Here is a 25,488-nt window from a genome sequence, read left to right as displayed (position 1 = left end):
CTCTTAAGTACTCCGTAGCAATTTGTGGGTTATGGAGAATGGTGCACAATGAGCATGGTGCATCAAAAGAACATGTGTGCATAAGCAAAAGAACATACGTCGTATGATTTATTATTTCACTCTTTTGTTTAAATAAAATATGTATATTATTTCGCTTTTATTAATAAATAATAAATGTATTCATGTTCTTCTGTCAACGTTCCTTTAGCGATGTACTTGTGTTCTTAGGCTTTTTCTTTTTGACTTAACGGCAGTTTCAGGACTTATTTATTACTTATTTTATATTATTTATCATTTATTATTTATTATTTATTTATTTCAATTCTGTAATATTTAGTTCAGTTCAGTTCATGAGCATTCAGTTCACTTCTGCTCTAAAGAACAGGACCATAAGGTGTATCATGTTCATTGTGCACCATGGTCCACCATCTAAATTACGTCTTTTTAAGTTTTAGGCTGACGATGGCTGATGGTGCATAGAAATAATAAGGGTAGGCTGTAGCCATTGATACAGTTTTTTTTTTTTTCGGACAGTTGATACACACAGAAAAACAAGCAACAAATTACAACACATTCATTCTAGCCATACAAGCTAGATCATGCGCTCTTCCTACTCTATTTCTATCACACTTAACCACAGAAACATTATTCATGCTAGCCGCTATCCTAATGATATCACTACAAACAGACACAACTTCAAATTGACAGTTTGGAGCTTGCCGGATTGCTGTAACCAGATTAGCACAGTCTGTCATAAGAAGAACATCCATCATTCCTCTACAGAATTACAGAGTACATTTTTTGTGTTGTCTTGTGCGCTGCGTTTCGAGCTCCACTGTGTAATACGGAGTAGAAGATTGTTGTTTATAAGAACCCAATTTACTAAATCTATAACTATTTTTTTTGAAGGAAACTAAATGGAGAACTATTGTTTTAATTAGTTGGAGTGAATGTAGTTAGTTGTATGAAAGGGTTGGTTGCTCACAGTTTGCCATAAGTATATTAGAAAACAACACCATCTGAGAATTTCAAAATTAAGTCATCGAAATTCGATTTGATAAATCTTCGACAAGGACGAATAAATTACGAAATGATCAATAATATTGTCAATTATGTTTGTAACATACATCGGCAAGAATTTCATAGAGGAGGGAAATCTTCAATTCCGAAAAAATGAAATTACTTCGTAATATTCTTTACAATAAAATATGTGTATCGTTATTCGACGTCTGCGTACGTTGAAATCGCCAACGTTTTAAACATGAAAGGACACATTTACCTTTATAAAAATGTTAGCCCTCCCTTGATTTTGTTCACCCATCTCTCACCCCTCCCCCTCTCCCTCCAGCAGGTTGGTCCATCTCCCCCCCGGCAGTCAAAATTTCCGGCGAACATATTTTGGACAATATTCTGTTGGCAAATCCTTTCACTCCTTTGGCTACTACTACTTTTCGCCGGAAACCGTAAGTATACTACCATTACTTGCCGGAAAACGTAAGTAAAGAGAGACAGAGGTGGAGTCACCACCCCTCTCATCGCATGAATTTCCGTCGGGGGTAAAAAAATAATTTTTTATTTTTTACTACTCGACCGCGCACGAAAATTCATGGAAGCCATGGCAACCAAGCACGGATTTTACATGGAAGCCATGGCGACCAAGCACGTATTTTGCAGGGGAGCCATAGCTACCGCGCAGATCTAGTGCTTGGAAGCCATGACGTCCAAGCATGGATTTTGCATATAAGCCATGGCTACCGCGCAGATCTAGTGCTTGGAAGCCATGGCAAGTTGGCAACCCAACACGGATTTTGCATGGAACCTATGGCTTCCACTCAAAGATATTGCGATGGCTTCCAAGCAATATTCGTGCTTGGTTGACATGGTTTCTGTGCAAAATTCGTGCGCAGGAAAGCATGTCATATTTTGAATTTTTTTTCTTCATAATTAACGTTTTAATATTTGGGCATATTATCGTTCAAAATTAGTGTTAGTTAAGAATTAATGTTTAAAATTATCGTTAATTAAAAATGTATGTGTTAAATTATTTCAAAAATGAATGTTGGAAATTTTACAAATTATTTGAGGTATAATTTGTTCATTTAAGTTTCGTCGGAGGTAAAAAAAGAAATTTTTACTTTTTATTTATTTGACACACGTGTAATACCTCGTATTTTTTAGAATTTATAAATATATTTTAATGTATTTATAAAGTATTTTTACGAATTTTAGTATCATTTATTATTTGTTATTTGTTACGGAGTATTTATTATTCTTTATTTATTATTCATTATTTATTATGTACTGTACTCCGTATTATTTATCATTTATCATTTATTATTTATTATTTAATATTTAATATTTAATATTTATTATTGATTATTTATTATTGATTATTGATTATTGATTATTTATTATTTACGATTGATTATTGATTATTGATTATTGATTATTTATTATTTATTATTTAATACTCCGTATTTATTATTTTATTATTTATTATTTATTATTTATTATTTATTATTTATTATTTATTATTTATTATTTATTATTTATTATTTATTATTTATTATTTATTATTTATTATTTATTATTTATTATTTATTATTTATTATTTATTATTTATTATTTATTATTTATTATTTATTATTTATTATTTATTATTTATTATTTATTATTTATTATTTATTATTTATTATTTATTATTTATTATTTATTATTTATTATTTATTATTTATTATTTATTATTTATTATTTATTATTTATTATTTATTATTTATTATTTATTATTTATTATTTATTATTTATTATTTATTATTTATTATTTATTATTTATTATTTATTATTTATTATTTATTATTTATTATTTATTATTATTATTATTATTTATTATTTATTATTATTATTATTTATTATTTATTATTTATTATTTATTATTTATTATTTATTATTTATTATTTATTATTTATTATTTATTATTATTATTTATTATTTTTATTTTTATTTTTTATTTTTTATTTTTTATTTATTATTTATTATTTATTATTTATTATTTATTATTTATTATTTATTGTTTATTATTTATTATTTATTATTTATTCAGTTCCAATCAGTTCAGTTTCGTTCAGTTCAGAAGAACAGGGCCTTACTCTATTATCCCTCAATATTTTTTGAGCTGGCAAAATCTGACACAACATGAACCAGAAACGAAAGAAACGGGTTAGTATCAAGGGTTTACGACCCGTTTATTAGATGGGTCGGGTTAGTGTTGAGATTCGCAACACGAAACTCACAAGATTTAAACCGCCCAAGAAAAAACAACTAGTAATTTAATATATTTGGTAATAAATCTTCATAATGGTGCCAACTTTATTGAACAAACACGACACGAGAAAACGATTTAGTGTCCAGAGTTTTTAACATGATTAGTTAAACGGGTCAATACGACATGACACGTTTATTAAAGGTGTCGGGTTAGTGTATATTGAGGTTTCCCAACTTGGTTATATTCGACACAAGCATAAATACGACCCGACATGACACATTTGCCAACTCTAAATGTTTCCACTTACTTTATTTTTCTTCATTCATATTTTATTATTTTTCTTATCCTCGCACATTTGACTCTCCTTAAGTCCTTATCTATTACTATATATTAAAAGAGACACCAGGAATGACACGTGTCAATTCCTGGTGCGATTTTTTCCCGTCAAAAACTTTTTCCTAAAAAATATATTTAATTTATTCAGTTTTTATTTTCTCTCCTTTTGTATAAATGTTTATAAATAGAAAAAATTATAGGATTATTAAATATGACATTATTAGACAATTTCGGTAATATTTAGTAAGATAGTCATATCAATAATAAAAAAACATTCTTACTCAATATTTTGTTCATATTAAGCATATCAAATATTTAATTTGATCAAATCATCATATTAAACATATAAAATATATAATACGTAATAGAGCGAAATTATATGATAAAATGAGTATGTTCGAGATTTATTATTACGCAATAGATTTAAGGGATAAATATTTCAGTTAAAAAAATGGTCAATTAATAATTTTAATATAACCGTGCAGCACGGGACCTAATCTAGTAATTTATAAACAAAAGTTTACCATAAAAAAGGGAAAGAATATTGAGTACATCTCCTTTAAGCAACCTTTAGCTTTCTGAAGGGGCTATTAAACGATAAACCCACTGTTAACTTCAACAATAATATAAAACGTATTTTCTTTTAATCCCTATATACACGTCACCAATCAAACCATTATTACGAATCCTTACATCATCAACGCTTACATTTGTTTCAACTTTTTTTGATTAAGGAAATAAATCATCAACTCGTACATTAAAAAAAAAAAAAAACATCCTCCTGTTTTTCCTGTCATTTACATATAAAGTCATCCACAATACCCAACAAATTTTGGAAAAACAATTAAATAATAAACCTTCAAATTTCATCAATGGCTACTTTTACTCCTGTGAACCTTTCTCCTACTAACACCAAATTCCCTAACAAAGTACCCTTTATCACCAAAACCCCCATAACCACACTCCTTTCTCTCTCCTCTTCAAAACCCACTTTTACTCTACTCTACTCCGCCGCTTCCGCCACTGTAAGATGCTGCGCCATTCAATCGCCGGCGGAAACTCATCGGATACCGGAGTACATCCCTCACAGAATCTCCGACCCCAACTACGTCAGAATCTTCGATACCACCCTCCGAGACGGGGAGCAGTCTCCGGGGGCCGCCATGACGCCGGGGGAGAAGCTCGAGATAGCGAGGCAACTTGCTCTCCTTGGTGTAGACATCATAGAGGCGGGGTTCCCTGCGTCATCGAAAGCTGACTTGGAGGCTGTTAAAATGATCGCCGTGGAGGTGGGTAATGACGTGGATGAGGAGGGGTATGTGCCGGTGATATGTGGGTTGTCGAGGTGTAACAAGGCGGACATTGAGGCGGCGTGGGAGGCGGTGAAGTACGCCCGGCGGCCGAGGATTCATACGTTTATAGCAACGAGTGAGATTCATATGAAGTATAAGTTGAATAAGAGCAAGGAGGAGGTGGTTGACATTGCTAAGAGTATGGTGAGTTATGCTAGAAGTTTGGGGTGTCATGATGTTGAGTTTAGCCCTGAAGATGCTGGCAGGTAACTTATTTTTATAATTTTATGTTGGGCTTTACCATTTTTTTTTGTTCAGGATGTCAGTGTCGCATTTGGTAGTAGATAATAATAAAATGATGAGATTGAAAATAAATTTAAGTGTTATTATTTATGAAAAAAATTGATAATTTTGAATGAACTATAGTGACCATGAGAATGAATGTTGATTTTCTTTATAATTTTACATATAAATTCATTCTCGTTGATATTATATATGGCCGACAACAAACAAGTCGTTAAGGGAATTGATTTTGACACTTGTTTTTATCATGCTCTCGTATTAATAGGAGTGTTAAAATCGACTTTTGAATTGGCAATTTTTTTTTTTTTTTGATCTTAGGTATTTTGGGTTAGGTTTCAGTAGTAGTAGTGCTTTGTGAAATTTAAAGAAAGGAGAAAGAGATAGGTGTATTTAATTGCGTAAATGTGTGAATGTGAGATAGACAAATTATATTTTGCTTTAGAGAGTGTGGTGCTATTGTTGAAGCAATTTGGTGCACATTGACACGTAATATGTATAATAGAGAACATTTATGTATACTTTCATTGATTTGTGTCGATCTTGGAAGTAATAATATATTGTGTAACTTGGATCACTATGTGAGTGTTTATGTAAGTTTTACTTCTTATGTAGTTTACATAGATAAGGAGAAAAAAACAAAATATAAGTATAATCACAAATAGGACTTTCACGGTGACTTTTGTTTTTTGAGAAAGAAGAAAAATACCAACATTTATCCGCTCTTTTATCAAATTCTATTGAGGGTGGAAAGAATAGGTGAACTTTCCTTTTCAAAAAATAGGTTGAATTGTCATCAATTATTTAGAAAACTTGTCATATACTCCCTCCATTCCTTTTTTATATTCCTGTTTCTATATATGTTATTCCTATTTGATCTTTCTGTTTCTATTTTTGGACATCACTTTTTACCATAAATTTCTCCACCATCCCTTATTTAATTCATTCACATTTCCCCATTCACCCACCCAACCCCACTTTTATGATTTTTTATTACTTTAATAAAAATATCTTCTATCTCTTTCATTTCTTTATTACTTTTCTTCATTTATTTATTATTTTCTCTTACACCCAATCATTATTCTTACACCCAATCATTACAAGATTCCATTTTCTTATTTTCCACCCCAAACACCAAATAGGAAGATCATTTAGGAATGGAGGGAGTACTTCGTAGTAATTTCGTTGATCTCAACGTTCATGATGCTACAAAGATACGTACTTATTTGAGACAATTGTTTTATAAGAGAGCATTTCGTAAGATAAAGTCAAAATCAAATGAGCATATCTTTGAAACGAACTTTGTTGACAAATAAAACGATACTCCCTCCGTATTTTTTTAAGAGATACACTTGCCTTTTTCGGTCGTATTTTTTTAAGAGATACACTTGTCATTTTTGGTAACTTATCAACCCCACCACCTAATTAAATAATATATCTACTACACTTTATGACCCACCATCCAATTAAAAAATAATTTTACAACTATACCCACCCCACCCCCACCTCCACTTGTTCAAAAGGACATGGTCCCCAATGTACTTATTTATTAAAATATCTACCCCAACCCCACTTCTTTTATTCTTCTTAAGACCCGTGCTCAACTAAGTGTATTTCTTAAAAAAATACGGAGGGAGTATTTTTTATGGAAGGTTTTCAATGCGTACAACAAAATTGTAGCCACATACTGTAAATATTGTAATAATTACTTTATTACAGTAACCAGGTTCTGTAATTATTTTTCTCAATTTCTATGGTATAAGAACCAAAAAAATGATATCGTTCACATTCCACGAAAGTGAGACTGTGATTCTTGAAAGGGGTGGTTCTATATTTCCAGTTTTCCACCATTTTCACGTACCAAACGCTTAAAATGCCTCGTCAACGTCAAGATCTAAATTCCTAAATCCATTTCTACTTTTGACTATTCAACCCTACCACGTCAGACCAACACAAGTTTACTCACTCACTCACTCACTCACTCACTCACTCACTCGGTTAAAAAACATACACAAACTATCTTCCGCAAAAAACCACCCACTTTCGTGTGTAGAATAAGCAAAGATTTTCAGCCGCCACCCTCCATTAAACCCCTGCAAAAACCTTGCAACACCCATCAATGGCGGCTCTTACATCCTCAAATCTGTCACTCACCAACACCACAATTCCAAAACCCATTTTCCCCAAAACCCCCTTTACAACCCTCCTCTCTCTCTCCTCCCCAAAACCATCTTTCTCTCTCCTCTCTCTTTCCTCCAAACCCCACATCAAACCCACCTCCCATTTCGCCACCGTCACTCGGTGCTCCGCTGCCTCACCTGGAGGTAGGCCTGAGTATGTCCCCAACAAAATTTCCGACCCGAATTATGTTAGAATCTTTGATACCACCCTCCGAGATGGCGAGCAATCTCCGGGTGCATCGATGACACCGAAGCAGAAGCTGGAGATTGCTCGGCATCTCGCCCGCCTCGGTGTTGATATCATCGAAGCAGGGTTCCCGGCGGCCTCCAATGCTGACTTGGAGGCCGTTAAATCGATTGCGATTGAAGTGGGTAATGCGGTTGATGAGGATGGGTATGTGCCTGTCATTTGTGGGCTTTCCCGGTGTAATAAGGCCGACATTGATGCTGCTTGGGCAGCGGTGAAGTATGCGAAGAGGCCGAGAATTCATACGTTTATTGCAACTAGTGAGATTCATATGGAGCATAAGTTGAATAAGACTAGGGAGGAAGTGGTTGAGATTGCTAGAAAAATGGTTAGTTATGCTAGGAGTTTAGGGTGTGATGATGTCGAGTTTAGCCCTGAAGATGCTGGCAGGTAATATCATCAAGTTTTGTTAAGAGTTTTTGAGATTTTTAATTTGTTAAATCAGCTAAAATTGATGTAGAAACAATATTGCAGCATTTGGTAGGTTTGAGTTATGGAAGTAGGTTGATTTGTGTGTTCATAGTCCGAGATGAAAGCTTCCAATGCAATGCTATGTTTGTTGAGATTATGTTTTGTAAGGATTGTTTGGGGATGGAATTTTTATTTGTCAGTTCATTAACCATTGCCGATTGTTATTGAATCACTAGGATAGGACAATTTAGGCGGTAGCGCTATAGTTATAATCATCTTAGTGGCTTAGCTCAATCAAAAATGGAATAGAACCAGATTATGGGGACTTTGAGGAATTTGGAGAGACCAGAGGCTTGGGCAAGTGTTTGGGTGCCTTAGGTCAATATACCAACCCTAATGTGCTAGTTACTAGTTAGATGTTGCTTTTGTTTTAGAAAAATATTCTATAGAATCCATATTCCATACTAAAGTTCTGTTGTATGGTGTATATTGTATTGCAATTGAATAATTCTTTAATTTATTTTTTCTGATACAGGTCAGATAGAAAATTTCTTTATCAGATTCTAGGAGAAGTTATTAAAGCTGGAGCAACCACTTTAAATATTCCTGATACGGTGGGTTATACAGTCCCTTTTGAGTTTGGACAGTTGATTGCTGATATAAAGGCTAATACACCTGGAATAGAGAATGTGATCATCTCAACACATTGTCAGAATGATCTTGGGCTTTCTAGTGCCAATACAGTAGCTGTACGTTATTGATTTCTACTCATGTTCTCCCGTTACTTTATATAAACATAGAAAGACAAGGAATCTCATATTGTGTTGAAATTCAGGGAGCATGCGCAGGTGCAAGGCAATTAGAGGTAACCATTAATGGAATTGGTGAAAGAGCAGGAAATGCGTCACTTGAAGAGGTGTGTCTTGATTGACTCGTAATGAAACTTAACCTTACTTGAAAGATCATTGTGACTTGCGATTAGGGTATACAATCATACGTTTAATATATTTAGGTTAATTTGTTCTGTTATCCACCATATTCAAAAGTAGGTTGTCATGACCATTAAATGCCGTGGGCAATCATTGGGTGGTCTTTACACTGGAATTCAGACAGAACACATTGTGAAGGCCAGCAAGATGGTACTTTCTCAACCTTACTACAAAATGTCCTTTTGATTTTAGGTTACATACTTAATGCTTTACTCTCCCTACTATTTTTGTCTTTAGGTGGCTGAGTATTCAGGACTGCTCGTACAGCCTCACAAGGCCATAGTTGGAGCTAATGCTTTTAAGCATGAGAGTGGAATTCACCAGGTTTGTACTTTTAGAAACTCGTAAAATCCTTATTGAAGCTGCACCTCTAATTATTGAGAATGTTGCCTATTGAAACCCATTTTTCTTGTTATGAATGTCTCATGGGTTGATTCTATCCAGTTTTTAGCATAAACTGGGTTGTTTGCTTGTCTAACAATAAATATTGGGTTCCTATTATGCCTGTGAAATCTATGGACAGAAACTCCCCATGTATTGTATTTCAAGATATGCTGTAACATGCCACTATTTTAAATACTCAAGCTAACTCAGCAGTATAATTTTGTAATTTTCTTCCGTCATTCATATTTAGATAATTTACTTTCCAATTAGTTGAGCTAATTTCCATTATTTTGCGGTGATGTCCAGTGATGGAAATACTGAAGTTAATTCAGCAGTTCTATATTGTATAATGACAACAATCACTTGCCTCATTTGTCTTTATGCACTTAGCCTTCTTCTCAGTTGAGTGTCTTTGATCTATTTTTCAGACCGATACCCTAGTCACTAGTAGAGTGCCTGAGAAATTCTTTCTTACCCACCTTTACAATTTGGAGAGTAGCAATAATTTCTTAGCATCATACTTTCATATCTTCTTGACTTTTACTTTGTTTTTGTTAATACTTGAAATGCTATTATACATATTAGCTGAAGTTTGTTTATGATATTATAGCATGGAATGCTAAAACACAAAGGCACATATGAAATCATGTCTCCAGAAGATATAGGGCTACAGCGAGCCGATGAATCTGGTCTTGTACTTGGAAAACTTAGGTGCGTGTGGTCATTTGCTTTTGAAAGTCATATTCCATTTACTGTTAGTCTATTCCATTATGTTAGTCTCTGTTCGCCAAATATGCATATTTTCCTTTCAATTGTGTATCTTGAACCTGAACCCTTCATCTGTTTTCACTATTATATTGGTTAATACTTGACAGAACTTTTAGGTCTGTTTAAGTGAACAAAATTGATACTGGGAAGTTTATGAATCTGTTATGTTGATCCTAAGACTAGCAATCAGGATGCCTCCTTTAGGTCTGATGAAAATAATAATTTGTACTATTTTTAAAGACATATCCAAAAGACTTAATTTAGTGAGTGGGGGCTATTTAAGGCTAATTAAGGAGCGTATAATTCTCTTTTTTTTGTTATATTGTAAATAGCTGCTGCTTAATGAAGGAACAAAGGCATGTGAACTTGCAATTCCCTTATGCTTGACTTGGTTTCTCAAGTTTTTTTTCACTCATCCTTTAATACTTGCCATTTAAATCTGAAGAGACTAATAATCAACTTTTGTTATTGCGGCAGTGGACGTCATGCGTTGCAAAAAAGACTTGAGCAGGTAAGCGTCTATTTAGCCAATTTCTCAAGTGAATTCTATTTTACTTCCGTGTCTATGTATCTGATGAGTTTCCTTTTTCCAGCTGGGATACTCCTTTGAAGGCAAGGAACTTGATGATATATTCTGGCGCTTTAAATCAGTTGCCGAGAAGAAAAAGGTAAATAGGGTTGTCCCTCTTCCAGGGTCTTTTACACATTGTAGCAAGCTGTAGGTGAAAAATGCATGGAAATTTCCTTGGATTTGAGGCTGCAAAATTTTATGTCAATGTGATCCAGCTTTTTACTATTAGTCTATGTCAAACATCTCATGCCTAACCTGTCCTCGAACAAGTGGCAATTTGTAGTCATAGTGCCTTAATATCCTGAATTCTGATGCTGGAGTGAACTCTACCTGTCCATCACTTTCATGATCTCAATATATTGTTTTGTTTGACCACCCTATTTTAGTTTCCTGAGATCTATTACATATTTACATGGATGACACTATCTTATTTTCACTAAAATTACCAGCATGTCTTGGATGAGGACATTGAAGCCTTAGTGATCGACGAGCTTTTCCAGCCGGACTCAGTGTGGTCTCTTGGCGATCTCCAGGTAATCTGTTGAGAAAAGCAATGGTAACTTTCTAGTTGACTCTTTGATTCTTGAAACGCTCATTATTTGGAGTTTCCTTGAATGTCGGGCAGGTTACATGTGGAACTCTTGGACTTTCTACAGCAACTGTTAAGCTCGTTGATGTTGATGGGAAGGAACATGTTGCTTGTTCAGTCGGAACTGGACCAGTTGATTCTGCATATAAAGCTGTTGATTCAATTGTGAAGGTTTGCAGTGCATAAATTACTTTTATTAAGTTTTTATTAGATATTTAGCTAGCTTTACGGGGTTTCATATGTATTTTTTGTTGAAGTCTCTTATGGTAACCCTTTTCTCCACTGTTTTGCCTATAAAGAACTACCGTAGACTTTATAATCTTGCCTAGTCCAGAGTGGTTTGTCTATGTCTTTAAGCTAAGAGAGGATCTTGAAGTAACTTTAATATTTATCTCAAAATGATAGTTAATTTACTATTATTTGAATTTGAAGGTTTCCTTGGGGTGCCTTGCTGTTTTTTTAACTCATTCTCTCTTCATAAATAGGTACCTGTGACTCTACTTGAGTACTCACTTACAGGTGTGACAGAAGGTATAGATGCTATAGCTACCACCAAAGTATTAGTACGCGGAGATGATGGTTTCACAACTACGCAAGCTACTACTGGAGAGCAAATTCGCCGAACATTCAGGTATGATATAGTAATCTGTTTGTTATGTAACATGTAATTTACTTTTCTTTTTACTTGATAATTAAACTTCTGTATTCTTAACTGCAGCGGGAGTGGTTCTGAAATGGATATTGTAGTCTCGAGTGTCCGAGCTTACGTTAGTGCTCTAAATAAGATGCTAGCGTACGAGAGTAAACCTAGTCAGAAAGTCCCAGCAGAGAATTCTTATGTTTCTGCCTCAGATGCTGTCCCTGCTGGTAGTGCTTGAAGAATTTATGAGTCTGTGATCTCGCTTAGTTTCTGTACAAATGTGGGATGTAAGCCTGCTTTTTTGTCTAGGTTGTCATGAATGGTGTCTCCTCGTGTTCTATAATGTGAATATTGAGCATGTGGTCATTTGTTACAGCAAAGAGATCATTCACCAGTTTGCCCCTCAGTGTAGTCTGTAACATCTTTTTTGGTAGACTGTAACATGTAACTTGAGATTGCATTATAGTGGTTTTAAGCCAAGGTTTGTCAGAATTTGAATTTCATGTGCAAGAATAAAAATTACCAATAAAGTACTTTGCTTTCTACTTTGTCACCCCTATCCCTCTCAACCCTATCGAGGTTTAGTGTACGGCTAGGTTTCTTAATTGCCTCAGCTTCTATCAGTTGACATTAACTGGTGGTGGCTTAACCTTTGTTCTTTAAATCTCAAAATTTTAGGTTGTAGGGAAAAAAGTTCAGGTGAAGACCGATGAGTTGACATAAGAAAATTTTACTTGCAATAAGAAATACACAATTTAGGATATGGTCCAGTAATTATAGATGTTTTAATAAGTTCATAATTATGGAACTTATGGAATTCATCATACTCCTAGTTAAACTGTGTTTGACATATTGACACATTATTACCGAAGGTATCTTTAAGACTTTAATGAATTACTCCAAAATTCAGACATGAAAAGGTTCCCAACTATTTTGTCCAAATGGAACTGTTACAAGAGCAAACAGTGAAAAATCAGACATTTTCCCCCATACCCATCATCGGGAAATGACAAACGAAGGAATTTAAGAATATGTCTGAACTTCACTATCACAATTCACAATGAACATGGTCTTTTTAAACTTAGCCAAAGTATACATTAGGTTCTGGTAGAACTTTTCATGATCAATATCTTGGATCGATATATCTAAGAAGAGGGATGAATATATTCTTCTCCGTTGTACTCTTTACCACGTGAAAGCAGGAACGACATAGGTGGGATAAGCACCACATTTGGACACAAGGTCTTGTACTTTAGAAGCTTCAGCTACTTGGCCAAAACGATCAAGTTCGAGTTCATTCGCATGGATGCCTCCTGTTATGAATACAGACTGCATTCCTGCTAAATTTGCACCTATTATGTCGTGATGCAGCGAGTCTCCTACAGCAATGCATTCCGATGCATCTACGCCAGCCATTGCCATTGCCGATTCATAGATTATCTGTCCAATCATATTCCACCTCTCATTTATTAGTTGCCAATGCAGTGAACAAAAATAAAAAAACAGTTTTCCTTTATTTAAGAGAAATAGACATCTTGGCTGATAAGGACTATATCACCACTTCCATCAACAGGGTAAGGGAACCTTTAGTCCCACTTTGTGTCTCATCTTACGCACTAGGGTATCTGAGTCTGTCACACTACCACATTTACCAATTACCACTAATAAAAACTAACTAATACGAACTATTAAAGTGCAGATATTAAAACAGGTAGGACACAAAATGGAACACCAATCAGGACAGGATCCTAACTTCCCAAATACCCTTCCTACTTGCTCCAGTACAAACCTCTCAAGACCAACTGGACCAAAAATTGAGGACAGAAGTGGTTACATCATTTAGAGAATACTAGTGATACAGAAGGGTTCGGGTATACTAAGAAGTTAAGAGATAGTTTCATCTAGCTATATAACACGAGATGACGAGATATACTGATTTATTAGGGCAAGGAAAGATTTATTGTGACTTGCGAGTTGTCAGAGGATATGAATAACTGAATAAAGGACTTAACATGCTCTAACCTCTCCTCTCCTGGAAAGACAATATTCAAGGGACAGCGTCAGATGATGATAAATCATGATTTTTTACCTTTCCAGGCTTTCCCATCCACTTGACTTCCCCGCCAAGAAGTTCATATTTTGCTGCGAGTGTTCCTATGAGAGAAATTATTACAGGAAACAAAATATATGAGAGAAATTCATCTTTGCTACCAATCTGGTAATTCAGCTGCCAAACTAAGCTGACATATGAATGTTTAGGACAATTAAAGAGCAAAATTTAAGATATCGAAAAGCAGCCTACCAGGCATAACTCGTAGAGCTCTGGCCTCAACAGTTACATAGTCTGGATTGGCCACCACCATAGGGATTTTTCTTAAAGCACATTTTCCCAATATTTTTTCAAGTTCTTCCAGTTGCTTAGGAACAGCAGATCCAGAAGAAAGCCCCAGTGCTTCAGTGCCATGAACCAAGATGAATTCAGCTTCTTCAACATTATCCACAACTTTCAGGTCTAGACCCTGAAAATCCGCAGACAAGAAACTGATCAGTATCTCAGGTAATCATTTTTTAATTTTGTACCTAGAATTTTCGTCACAACTGAGCCCAAAGAGCATAAATCTACTAGTCTGCGTTAATACAAATACTTACTTAAAATCATTCAATAAGTTGGACATTGAGGAGGTGTCAACACAATATAAATGCAGAATAAGAAGAAAAAAATAACACTAGTATTATTGTTCCTCAGTAACATTATGAATCCATTCAACCAGAAGCATTTCAAAAAGAAGACAAGAAGAGGAAATTATATTTCTGTGAACAGGAAGAAAATAAGTAATGCTCCAATCCAATTTTCTGTAATTATATGAAATTACAACCTGGCCTTTCAATTATAAAGGAAGGGAGGGGAAACTGGAACAGGCGATCAAATATGCAACATACATCAAGAGATATGGCACCCCTGTCACTCCAGGTCAAGTGGATGCATGACCTTCCGAGTGCTGCAAACCAAGCATCATCTCGCCTGTCCACAGTGACAAAGAAGCGTAATTTCAAGCAAGAGTTTACATTTCAGAGCACTATCATAATGGTAAGAGTATAAAAGCAATACAACCATTAGGAAATGAATGCAATCCTAAATAACCCATTTTAAAAGAAAAAAATTGAAGAGATAAAATATTCAGAAGACACCTAAAGCAGGAAATAGTCGAAGTGCATGCATTTATGACGTGTGCATCTTAGTACATCTGCTCAAGAAATCCGGGTACCCAGAAGCACAACACCAGGCGTAAAAAAAGAGCATAAGTAGCTTTGTTTATCCAGACAGTAAATTTGAAAATTTACGAGTATACCAGCATACAAAGAAACCCTTCTCATTTTTTATTCCGCGAGAGGATTTTTACAAAATTGACAAAGCAACATCAAAGCTTCTATGCCTCAGCCACCATGTTATACATGTGTAAAATAATGCTTCGTGTATACCAACAAAATTTATGATTCGCATATAATATCCCATAGTTACTTCTTGTAACATAAACTTCCATGAACAAGTTTGCCATATCATATTCGCTACATAAGTAGTTGAGGGCATGCCTATACAAATAGCTTCAATGATATTCTATATGCAAGGCTGTTAGGCTGCAGGTATGAAGCATAAATCATGTCCCTGTGGCAGCCATACTCCTTGGTGCTAATGGGTAAAAAGTGTAACAAATATCATAAGTGCAATGATGAGCTCCTCATCTTCTACGTGCAAATTCTTTAACGGCATCAATCTCTTGCCTGGTCTAATGTTGTATGATATGGTCTTTATAAAACAGTAAGAAACTCAACCTTTCAAGGTATTGATGCGTCAATTCCCCACTGGTGATAGAGCCTAAAAAGAGAGAAGGATCAAATCCCAAATTTCTCATTTTCTCGGTTGTTACAGATGCTCGTCTTGAGGAGTTACTTATAATCACCATCTTAGTCCCAGTTTTTGCTAGGGTTTCCACTGTTGCCAAACAAAAGTTTCTGAGTATCAAAGACACTACCAAGTTAACTAGAACAAATACATATATCAACAAACTTGCTTACCAAATACTTAAAATGTGGTAAACATACATGTTGAAATAGCACCTGGGTATGGCCTTTTCCCATCATGAAGAACTCCGAACTGATCTAGAAACCATGCCTGTCAGCACATCAACAAAAAACATGCATCAAAATTATTTTCTCAATTTCGTGCATACCAACTTACCATCGAGCATAGTTTACATAAGCTATCAAATAAACATAGTGCTACATAAATTGGTAATGGTCAGCTTCAGCAATTTTCATCCCTTTCCAATTAATTCCATACTACAAATTACTCTGTATTAAAACCTTGATTCCATAAACACCCAAACTGGTTGTATTGCAAAATGACTGTCTTGTTGTGACATTTGAGAATAGTGGTATAAGACAGTAAGAACATCACTTAGAAGTAGGGTTGGGGAAAGTTCAGATGGACACAGCCTTACCCAGTAAGACATGTAAGACCAATAATGGCCATAAATATTTTCAAAAACAGTTATTGTAAGACCCATAAATATTTTTCCGGAGAAGAGTGGAAACTTATATTCTATTTTCAACAAGGAATTATTTTCTTCACCTGGAAGTCATAAACTCGTAATGTTAAGTAAGAAAAATAAAAGCGATAGAAACACGACAATAGCAAACTAGTAATCATCTTGGCTCATGCTCATGGATGTGACCAAGTTCTACGCTGCACAAACAGTACTCACAGGCGAGGAAAACTCACAGGGGGAGCTAGAAAATGACAGTAAAGGTCTACAAATTTGGGCATTAGGGGTGAGTGAGATGAGAAACTAAAATCATGAAATGCAAATTATGCAACTACACAAGCCATTCATCCATCATTATCATTATCATTATCATTACCCCATTGCCTCAAAGAGGCTCCCGCGAGAAGCGGGGTAAGGGGGGTCGGACGTACGCAACCTTACCCCTGCAATTGCAGAGAGATTGTTTCCAATTGACCCAAAAGCGATAACGGGACGACCATCTTCTACTTCATGGAAAGGAAGCGAAGAGGTTTTAAGAGCCATTTTGATTTAGTCCATTACATCCGCAACCAAAAGAACAAATGAATCTTTGGCTCCATAGCCATTCATCCCAAACTAGAAAATGAAGAATGCACAATGGTAGTTTCAATCTACTCCCTTTGTCCGGAATTAGTAGTCATGTTGATAGCATAATTTGAACTAGTAATGTCACAACCTAATTCGGTCGGATTGAGTATCATTTATTCTGTATATTGCAATAAACAATCACATGATGCAGCAATTTGTAGGAACTATGACTAATAAGAACAATAATTAGAACAAGCTTATCTGTAACAATGTCGTGGCGTGACACCAATCACTGCCCTAAAGTCGAATTTGCCCCGCTAAGTACACGCGGACTCGTAGCAACCGACCCCCAGGGATACACGACTCCAATCCTTCGGTGTACGACGAAGAACTAGATTGAGAACACCCTTAAGCAATGCCCAGAACAATGGAGGTTTTGTGTTTTTATTTCGGAGAAGAGGAGAAGAACTAAATTTTCTGTGTGTTTTCTGTGGAAAAAGATGATGAATTTATAGAGAGTTTTTGGGAAACTGTAACAGCCATAAACGGCTAGTGGAGCAGTTACCGGAGTAATGGGGAACTCCAACAGTCATAAAACGGCTAGTGGGGTTAATGGAGCAGTTTCCAGAGTTAGTGGGTTGATTAAGTCTCCTGACTTAATCAAACTGCCCTTGACCAAAAAGAATAACCCGGTCCACAAAACCCACCCCACGCCCGCGAACCGCATTCGCCAAGTACCAAGTACCAAGGCCCACGGCCCTCGCCCGAGCCCGGCCCGGCGCGCGCGTGTGTGTTGTGACCACCCATGCCACTCTCAAGCACTCTTAAACAAATGATTAAAGGGTAGTGCAATATATAAAGAAGGTAGTATGTGGGTTTTTTATCAATGTGGGACAATTGGGTTTTCATTCTTTTGAAGCATTCCTTTTTTGGAGGAACAAACTCCCAACACAATTAACAACTCTAGTACATTATTAAACAGAATGAATAAAAATAAATCCATTACTTTTTAACTCTTCAACATTTATTAATCAGTTCATCAATCGACAAACTAATACTCTACTAGCAAAGAAAAAATATGAATTGCCAATAAAATTATACATCAAGATTGATAAAAAAAACTAATACTTCAGATTATCAAAATTAAGCTGAATAATGATGTCCGATTAACAGAGACATAATGTAATCAACCCACATAAACATAAACATAAATAGAGATTGATCAAAATTAATTCTGGGAAAAAGGAAGTGAAAAGAACAGTGAGATTAGTAGTTAGAATTACAGATTAGCAAAATAATTAGTTGAAAATGAAGGAGTTTGGACCTTGAAACGATGAGTTTCAGCAAGGTGTTGAATACCAGAGAAGAACTGAACATCATTCGCTGAAACGGCACATCTGGGCACCATCTTCACCACCTGATGTCTGACGATGCTAATGCTAATGCTAAATCAGAGAAGATATCGAGGGAGTTGCGTTGGATTTTTAGAATTTTGGAGTGTTGTCTTTTTTCAAGTAAAACACATTTTTACAACTTTCTTTTTGAGTAAATAAAACAAAGTATGATATCATCGATTGTTTACGGTGGTTACAATTCGATCTGTCATTGATGAAACGAAGAAAATATAAATCACATTGTATAAACATAAATAAGTACTTTTGAAATATTCATCTAAAATTTATTTATTTTTATTTATTTATTTCATCTTTTTTTTTCTCTTTACCGAATTAATTGTTATTTGCATCATTCACAAATCACAGTTATTTCAATTACACTGTTTACCGACACAATACTAACCTAACTCATCCTTTCGTGTGATAGAGAAAAATATATCGTTATAAAATTGAACCAATAAAGATGAAGGGTGATTATGGCCATAATTATTCATAAATCAAAATCTTTTATTTTTGCTTGATATTGTTGATGACCTAAAGTTATTGCCGTAAAACTATAAGGCTTTTGATCTAGAGAGAGTGTGTTAGATTGGTGAATATAGGAAATAGCTTTTATATTATTATTTTAATATATACTCTAACTGAATTCTGTTATCAGTTAGTTAGAAGTCCTTTACTGACTAGTATTTATACCCTCTTGTATTGCTTGAAGCTTAAGCAATTCTTTCTGTTCAATCTTAATGCGAAATTCTCTCTGCTTTGCTTCTCTAAATTCTTTCAGTTTCTTCATGGTATCAGAGCCTAATCTCTGTTAAGAGGTTGAGGTTTCTCTAAAATTCGAGAATTGTATTCTTTGATCCTGATTTCCTAAACTGAAAGTGTTTGATATTAGAGAATTGCTGAATTTCTGTTGCGAAATTTCTTGCGATTGCGAAATTTCTTGCACAAAAATCGATTGAAAGGATTATTGCTGGTGTTGATTACTGCAAATGGCGATTGAAAACAATGACAGTGATGGTTCTCAAACAAATTCTGGAGGTAACAGCAACAATTTTGATCCTTATTTCATAGCTAATTCAGATAATCCTACTTCTAGTTTAGTTGTAATTCCATTTTCTGGTGTGAATTTTGTTCGCTGGAGTAGAAATGTTAAGAGAGCTTTGATTGCGAAGAATAAGGAAGGTTTTATAAATGGTGAATTGACTAAACCTGCTGTTAATCATAAGGATTACTTGAAGTGGAAACGAGCTGACTTCATGGTTGTAAGCTGGATTCTGAGTTCTATGAATCATGATCTAGCTGATGATTTTGGCTATATTGATAATGCTGCTGAATTATGGCAAGAATTAACTGAAAGATTTGGACAATCTAATGGTCCATTAATCTATCAGCTAAAGAAGGAAATAGAGAATTTAACTCAAGAAAATATGACTATAGTGTCATATTACAGTAAGCCGAAGAAGTTGTGGGATGAAATGCAAACTTTGAGAGCTTTTCCTACTTGTACTTGTGGTGCAATGCTGGCTTGTAATTGTCAGTTCTTGAAGAAGATGGCTGAATTTGAAGAGGAAGACAAAATGATGAAGTTTCTACTTGGCTTGAATGGAGGTTTTGATAGCACAATCACCAATGTCTTGGCTATGGATCCTATGCCTAATCTGAATAGAGTTTTTTCAATTACTCAACAAATTGAAAAACAGAAGGAAGTGAGCAATGCTGTTGCTGAGTATAACACTGAAGGAAATAATGCCCTTGGTCCAAGTATGCATTCTATGTTAAGTCTAATAAATGCGGTTCAGTATTAATTAACAAGTTAATAATTCAGTGAGATCAAGTGAGCTGAATGCCTAGCTAGAGGCCGCTTCAGTTCAAGTGGAATTAATGATATTAATCCACAGCTTACTCTTGACTGAACCCGTAGGGTCACACAAATAGTACGTAAACGGATCAAGTATTTAATAGCATTAAATACTCCATCTATGAATATTCGGAACCGACGGATCTTGGTTTCAGTGGGAGCTAAGATCGTCACAGGCAAGGAATGAATACTCCGGAAACGATGATATTGCCGGAAACGGAAATATGGATCGTATCGGAAATATAAATATTATCCAAGTCGTAGATGTTGCCGGAAACGGAAACATGGTACGTGTCGGAAAATATTATCGGAAATGGAAATATTGCCAGAATCGGAAATATTGCCGGAAACGGAAATATTGTCAGAATCGGAAATATTACCGGAATCGGAAAATAATTCCGGAAACGGAAATATTAAATATTTGTTCGAAACGGAAATTAATTCCGGAATCGGAAATATTAAATATTGTTCGTATCGGAAATGAATTCCGGAATCGGAAAATTTAATCGGAAGCGCATCGTACGAATAAGCATCGGACGAGGCCTGCCGGACGAGGCCCAGCACGAAGCCAGGCCATCGCCCAGCAAGCCAAGCGCGCCGCACAAACAGCCACGCCAGGCCCAGCGCAAGGCCAGGCCCAGCAGGCTGCGCGCAGCGCGCAGCGCGCACAGCGCGCACAGCACGCGCAACGCGCGCGGGCGCTGAGTGGGCTGCTGCTCGCGCGCACGCATGGGGCCCATCGTGGCTGCCGTGCGTGTGTGTGCAAGTGTTTGTGTTCGTGCACGTTTCCTAAAACATGCAGAGTTCGGTTAATGATTAAATTCCTAATTCTATTTGATAAATTAATTAAATTAGAGTTCTTGTAGGATTCTAGGTTTAATTAATTTGTATCTGAATAGGATTTCGATTCCCTTTCCATACCGCTATAAATATGAGGCTAGGGCTCACAATTTATAACACAAGTTTCAAAGTATTCAAAGTGAGTTTTTGAGAGAAAAATTCAGTCACACATTTGCCTATAAAGTGCCGAAAATAATAGTACCTTAAGGGCGATTCTAGTTGGTCAATCTTAAGGCGGATCCGGACGTGCTGTGGACTATCTACGGAGGGACGACACTTGGAGTCCTAAAGACTTGTTCTTGTTCGGTTCGGGCGCAGCTAGGGAAGGCACGCAACAAAGAGTATGCATCTAATCTATGCTAAATGATTATGTGTAAATAATATGTTTTCCTGGCTTTATGGTTTTTCCGCATGATTTATGAATTGTCATATGTATCATAACCTACCAGTGGTATCACGAGCCCCTTATTATTTTCATAATCTAAATTGCATGAACATGGTTAAATATTACAAATTTGCAAGAATTAAAAGGGGTGATTAATTTTCGTAATTGTTAATTAATTGCAAATTGCGTTTATTTAATTATACGTACGCAGTTTTTCGGCAGTTTCTTCGTTACTCATCCGAATTGAGTGATTTTTGTGTCAATTCCGCATGTAAAAGGCATTCTAAAATTTTGACAAAAATAATATTTTTCTGCCGAACCCAGAATTCTCAAATTCGAAGCCTAACTATGACTTTTCGAAGGTTTTAGTTTTTCGAATGCAAAATTTCGTAAATTTAAGATGTTAAATTAAATATTTGCGATTCTTGTTGATAAATCTTGAATTTTTGATTGACCTACTGCATATGTTTAACAAGTTTGAATGCCTAGTCTTGTTAATTATGCAATCTAATTTGTAATTATGATTAATTTGTTGAAAATTAGAATAATTTAGAATTAATTTGATTTTCATAATTAATTGTAATTTAATTAGAAACCTATGATTAAAAACCACCATAAAAATTGTAAATTTACGATAAATTTTAAATTTTTATGACCTAGACTTGAATCCATAACAATCGGAAATCAATTGGATAATAAATTTTCGATTTTTCGCACTAAAATTATGAAATTAATATTATTTATTAATTTGTCATTAATTTTAAATATAAATTTTAAAATTTTATGCGATTCGTTCATATAACTTGCACGCACGAAGCAATGGACGCTTCGTGTTACCCTTAAGGGGTGTTGTATAATGCGGGCATGCGACGACGAGCAAGGGAGCTCGTCGCCCGTGCGGCACGAATGCAATGAGCAAGGGCGTAGTGCACGAGCACAAGGCAGCAGCCCTGCCTTGTGTCGTGTGCCACGACCAATGGACGAATGGGCATGGGCGTAGGGCGAGCCAAGGCAGTCGCGTGTGGGCAGCAAGCGAGCTGCGCCACAACGCGCGCTGCCTCGCACAAGAGCGCGCAGCCTCGCGCGCAGCGAGCGCAAGCTCGCGTGCCACGAGCGCTGCGCCTAGCATTGCTCGCGCGCACAACGAGCGATGTCGCGCGCCCAGCGAGCGATGTCGCGCGCCCTGCGAGCGATGGCTCGCGCGCCCAGCGAGCGATGTCGCGCGCGCACTGCGAGCGATAGCCCGCGTGCGATGAGCGCTGGCGCGCGCAGCGAGCACCAATGCGTGCGGAGGCTTGCGATAGGGATGCAGCAGCTATGCGACGAGCGCATGGGCTGCGCGCGCATGGCCAGCGATGGCTGTGTGCGTGCGGCCCATGGGCGTGCTACGCGTAGGGTGTTTGCGTTACGATTAGATCGTTTTGAATGTTTAATTTGAAAATTTCAGTTCACGTAATTTTAATTAATTTTAAAATTAATAATTTAAATTATTTTCTTGGATTTTAATTTTGAATATTATAATTATAATAAATGTTATTTATTCTAATTATTTTACTAAAATTAAAATCATGAATTAATTTAAATGCGACTGAAATTAAATTAAACTTTTTGGATTCAATTATAAATTTATATGAGCTTTAAATTTTAATTAAATTTGTATGTTTCCGGTTAGACTAGAAATACATTTTTATGTTTAAAATTGGTAAAGCATATGAATTTATTGGTTTAAGTGGGAGCGCTTTTTAGTCATAAACTCTTGATTAGGTCTACAAATCCTTAAGGTTAAAACAACTTGATTAGAATTAATAAGGACTGAATAATTGGTAGATTATTGGTGCCCTTGATTAATTGCTGCAAATGTTTACGTGATGCATAATGTGTTTTACTAACCAGCTATGTGGGCCATTCATGATAATGAATGGGTGAATGGTATATATTGTATATGTACTGTTTTGCAGGTTATGAAGTGACTAGTATGGCCCAAATAGGATAGAAAATATGGTCTGCGTACCATTAATTTGAATGTAATTGGTCTAAAGTACCAAAGTTATTTTTCAATTCAAATATGGTCTGCGAACCATCAAATAGTTGTAATTAGTTATAGCTTATCCTATTTGAAGAAAATGGTGCCTCCCACGGAGATTTTCAAGACGGACTTTGAAGTCAAAGCTTCAAGATGAAGTCGGGCCATACTAGATCACAAATATCTTATGCATGTTTTAAGTTATTTATTGTTTTAAATATGTCTTAAAATGCATGAGATCAAAAGCTTGATTATGTTGCATGATTAAGGATTTTAGTTCACTTAAAATCTAACCAACATAGTAAGAGCCTTAAGTTCCAAACTTAAAAATTGAGTTAAAAGGTGCCATGCCAAAATATACACTTGCTTGGATATCCTTTACATCAATGTAGTAATAGTTTTCGCTCAGCGAGGTGTTACTTATTGGTCCTAAAGGGGCAAGGTACACAAATAATTGTGAGTACACGTTAGTTTTGGTGAAACTCAACGATATAAGTAAGGAGTCCTTTTATGTCGTGGCAAAATCGATAGGTTTACCTAATAAGTTCTTAGACGTACCTATCAACCAAGAATAGTTTCTAGACTATTAGCAAAAGGCTTTTGCTTACCTAAGATGTTTTAGGATTAAGTCGACAAACTGTGCTTAGTTCTTCAATGATTTTAGGATCTTGGAATCATTTTATTCACACCTGCCGGAACAATAAAATCGAATAAAATGCTAATAACTTGTTTGAATTGCATGGTTGCTTTAATTTCAAGTTATTATTCATGATAAATGTTTAGACTTTGCATGCTTCAATGTATGTTTTAATTATTGTTTATAATTAAATATCTTGCACTGCAATAAATCCTTTTAGAAAGGTAACAGTAAATTTTCTCGATTGGTGGTGAATCCAAGAACGATTCACGGAAAAGAGAGAAAGTGAGCAATTTAAAATGTACGTTTCTTATATCGACTTTTATGGTTGTTTTCGAATATCAAAATCGAATGGCAAACCAATTGGTGCTTGTGAATTCAAAATACACTGTAGTTTTGAAATCATGAAGCATTGAGTTTAATACGCTCAGCTTTACCAATGGTTAACAACCTAATATCTTTGTCCATTTAATTCTCGAATGAGTCTAGTCCCTAGACATTCGAATAGATCGATGCTTAGAGAACTTTAGAAGCTTCTGGTAAGATCATCTAGTTGAAACAAAATATTCAACATAAATTAAAATGGTAAAGAACCTTGTTGGTGACATTGGACATGTCTAACAAAGTATAAAAGTCAACACTAAAGAATTTAATTCTTAAGCCTATAAGAAAAGGTACAAGAAATAGGAAAACGAGGAACAAATGAAAGGAATTTACGATTCCGTTTCTACCTACAAGTTTATGTTTAAAGAGAAGTGACCTAGCAATCAAACTTCCTTGGTATCATATACCGCTTGAGGTTCTTACTTCGGTAATAACTCAAACAATGGAAGCTAGGATACACTAATGACCTACAAGTGGGAAATGAAGCATGGCAATGCTACATTAATTGTAGGGTCATCTAAGTTTGTTTTAAGTCCTTTCAAAGGCTGGAACTTAATGGCTATTTTGTTCCATAATCAACATACCTAAATTTCTGTTTTCAAACACAGAAAGACTCACATTCAAGAAAAACAAAAACAATGTTTGTTTGTTTATTTGAATGAAATGGTCAATTACAGGTTGAGTCAATATGCTTGATTAAAACAAACAACTCTTTAAAGAACTTTACTAGGTTCAAATCAATCCCTTGATTTGAGTTCCACTAATCTTTGGCATTGTTGCTTAGACCATATCAACAAGTTAACATTCACAAGCTCTATTTTAAATGGACTTTTGAAAGGTGGTTGATTTCTAGATCAACTTAAGACAAGCTAGTCTTACTTGTTGAA

At 35.4% G+C, this 25,488-nt stretch overlaps 2 protein-coding genes across 4 annotated transcripts; one reads left to right on the top strand and one right to left on the bottom strand.

The window, feature by feature from the left end:
* The first annotated feature begins 4,378 nt into the window (after positions 1-4,378).
* LOC110779562 (2-isopropylmalate synthase A) lies at positions 4,379-12,522 on the top strand. 2 transcript variants are annotated; one of them, XM_021984048.2, is made up of 12 exons: positions 4,379-5,156; positions 8,564-8,777; positions 8,864-8,944; positions 9,078-9,167; positions 9,255-9,341; positions 10,012-10,112; positions 10,647-10,680; positions 10,763-10,837; positions 11,190-11,273; positions 11,366-11,500; positions 11,815-11,960; positions 12,048-12,522. In XM_021984048.2, the coding sequence occupies exons 1-12, from the start codon at positions 4,471-4,473 to the stop codon at positions 12,205-12,207; spliced, it is 1,893 nt and encodes a 630-aa protein (XP_021839740.2). In that variant the 5' UTR covers positions 4,379-4,470; the 3' UTR covers positions 12,208-12,522. The 2 variants fall into 2 exon arrangements, with proteins under 2 accessions (XP_021839740.2, XP_021839739.1); XM_021984047.2 differs by lacking the exon at positions 4,379-5,156 and adding an exon at positions 7,164-8,007.
* Positions 12,523-12,829: 307 nt separating this feature from the next.
* On the bottom strand, positions 12,830-18,678 carry LOC110779561 (uncharacterized). Of its 2 annotated transcripts, XM_021984045.2 has the most exons (7): positions 18,405-18,678; positions 16,071-16,140; positions 15,801-15,960; positions 14,910-14,991; positions 14,272-14,488; positions 14,059-14,123; positions 12,830-13,409 (listed from the first exon to the last, which is right to left on the bottom strand). In XM_021984045.2, the coding sequence occupies exons 1-7, from the start codon at positions 18,486-18,488 to the stop codon at positions 13,155-13,157; spliced, it is 933 nt and encodes a 310-aa protein (XP_021839737.2). In that variant the 5' UTR covers positions 18,489-18,678; the 3' UTR covers positions 12,830-13,154. The 2 variants fall into 2 exon arrangements, with proteins under 2 accessions (XP_021839737.2, XP_021839738.2); XM_021984046.2 differs by lacking the exon at positions 18,405-18,678 and having other exon boundaries at positions 16,044-16,142.
* Positions 18,679-25,488: the final 6,810 nt, after the last annotated feature.

This window comes from Spinacia oleracea, chromosome 3 (genome assembly GCF_020520425.1).
Source record: "Spinacia oleracea cultivar Varoflay chromosome 3, BTI_SOV_V1, whole genome shotgun sequence".
NCBI classification, from domain to species: domain Eukaryota; kingdom Viridiplantae; phylum Streptophyta; class Magnoliopsida; order Caryophyllales; family Amaranthaceae; genus Spinacia; species Spinacia oleracea.
The sequence above is the reverse complement of the archived record's forward strand: the minus strand, read 5'-3'. Positions and strand labels throughout refer to the sequence as shown.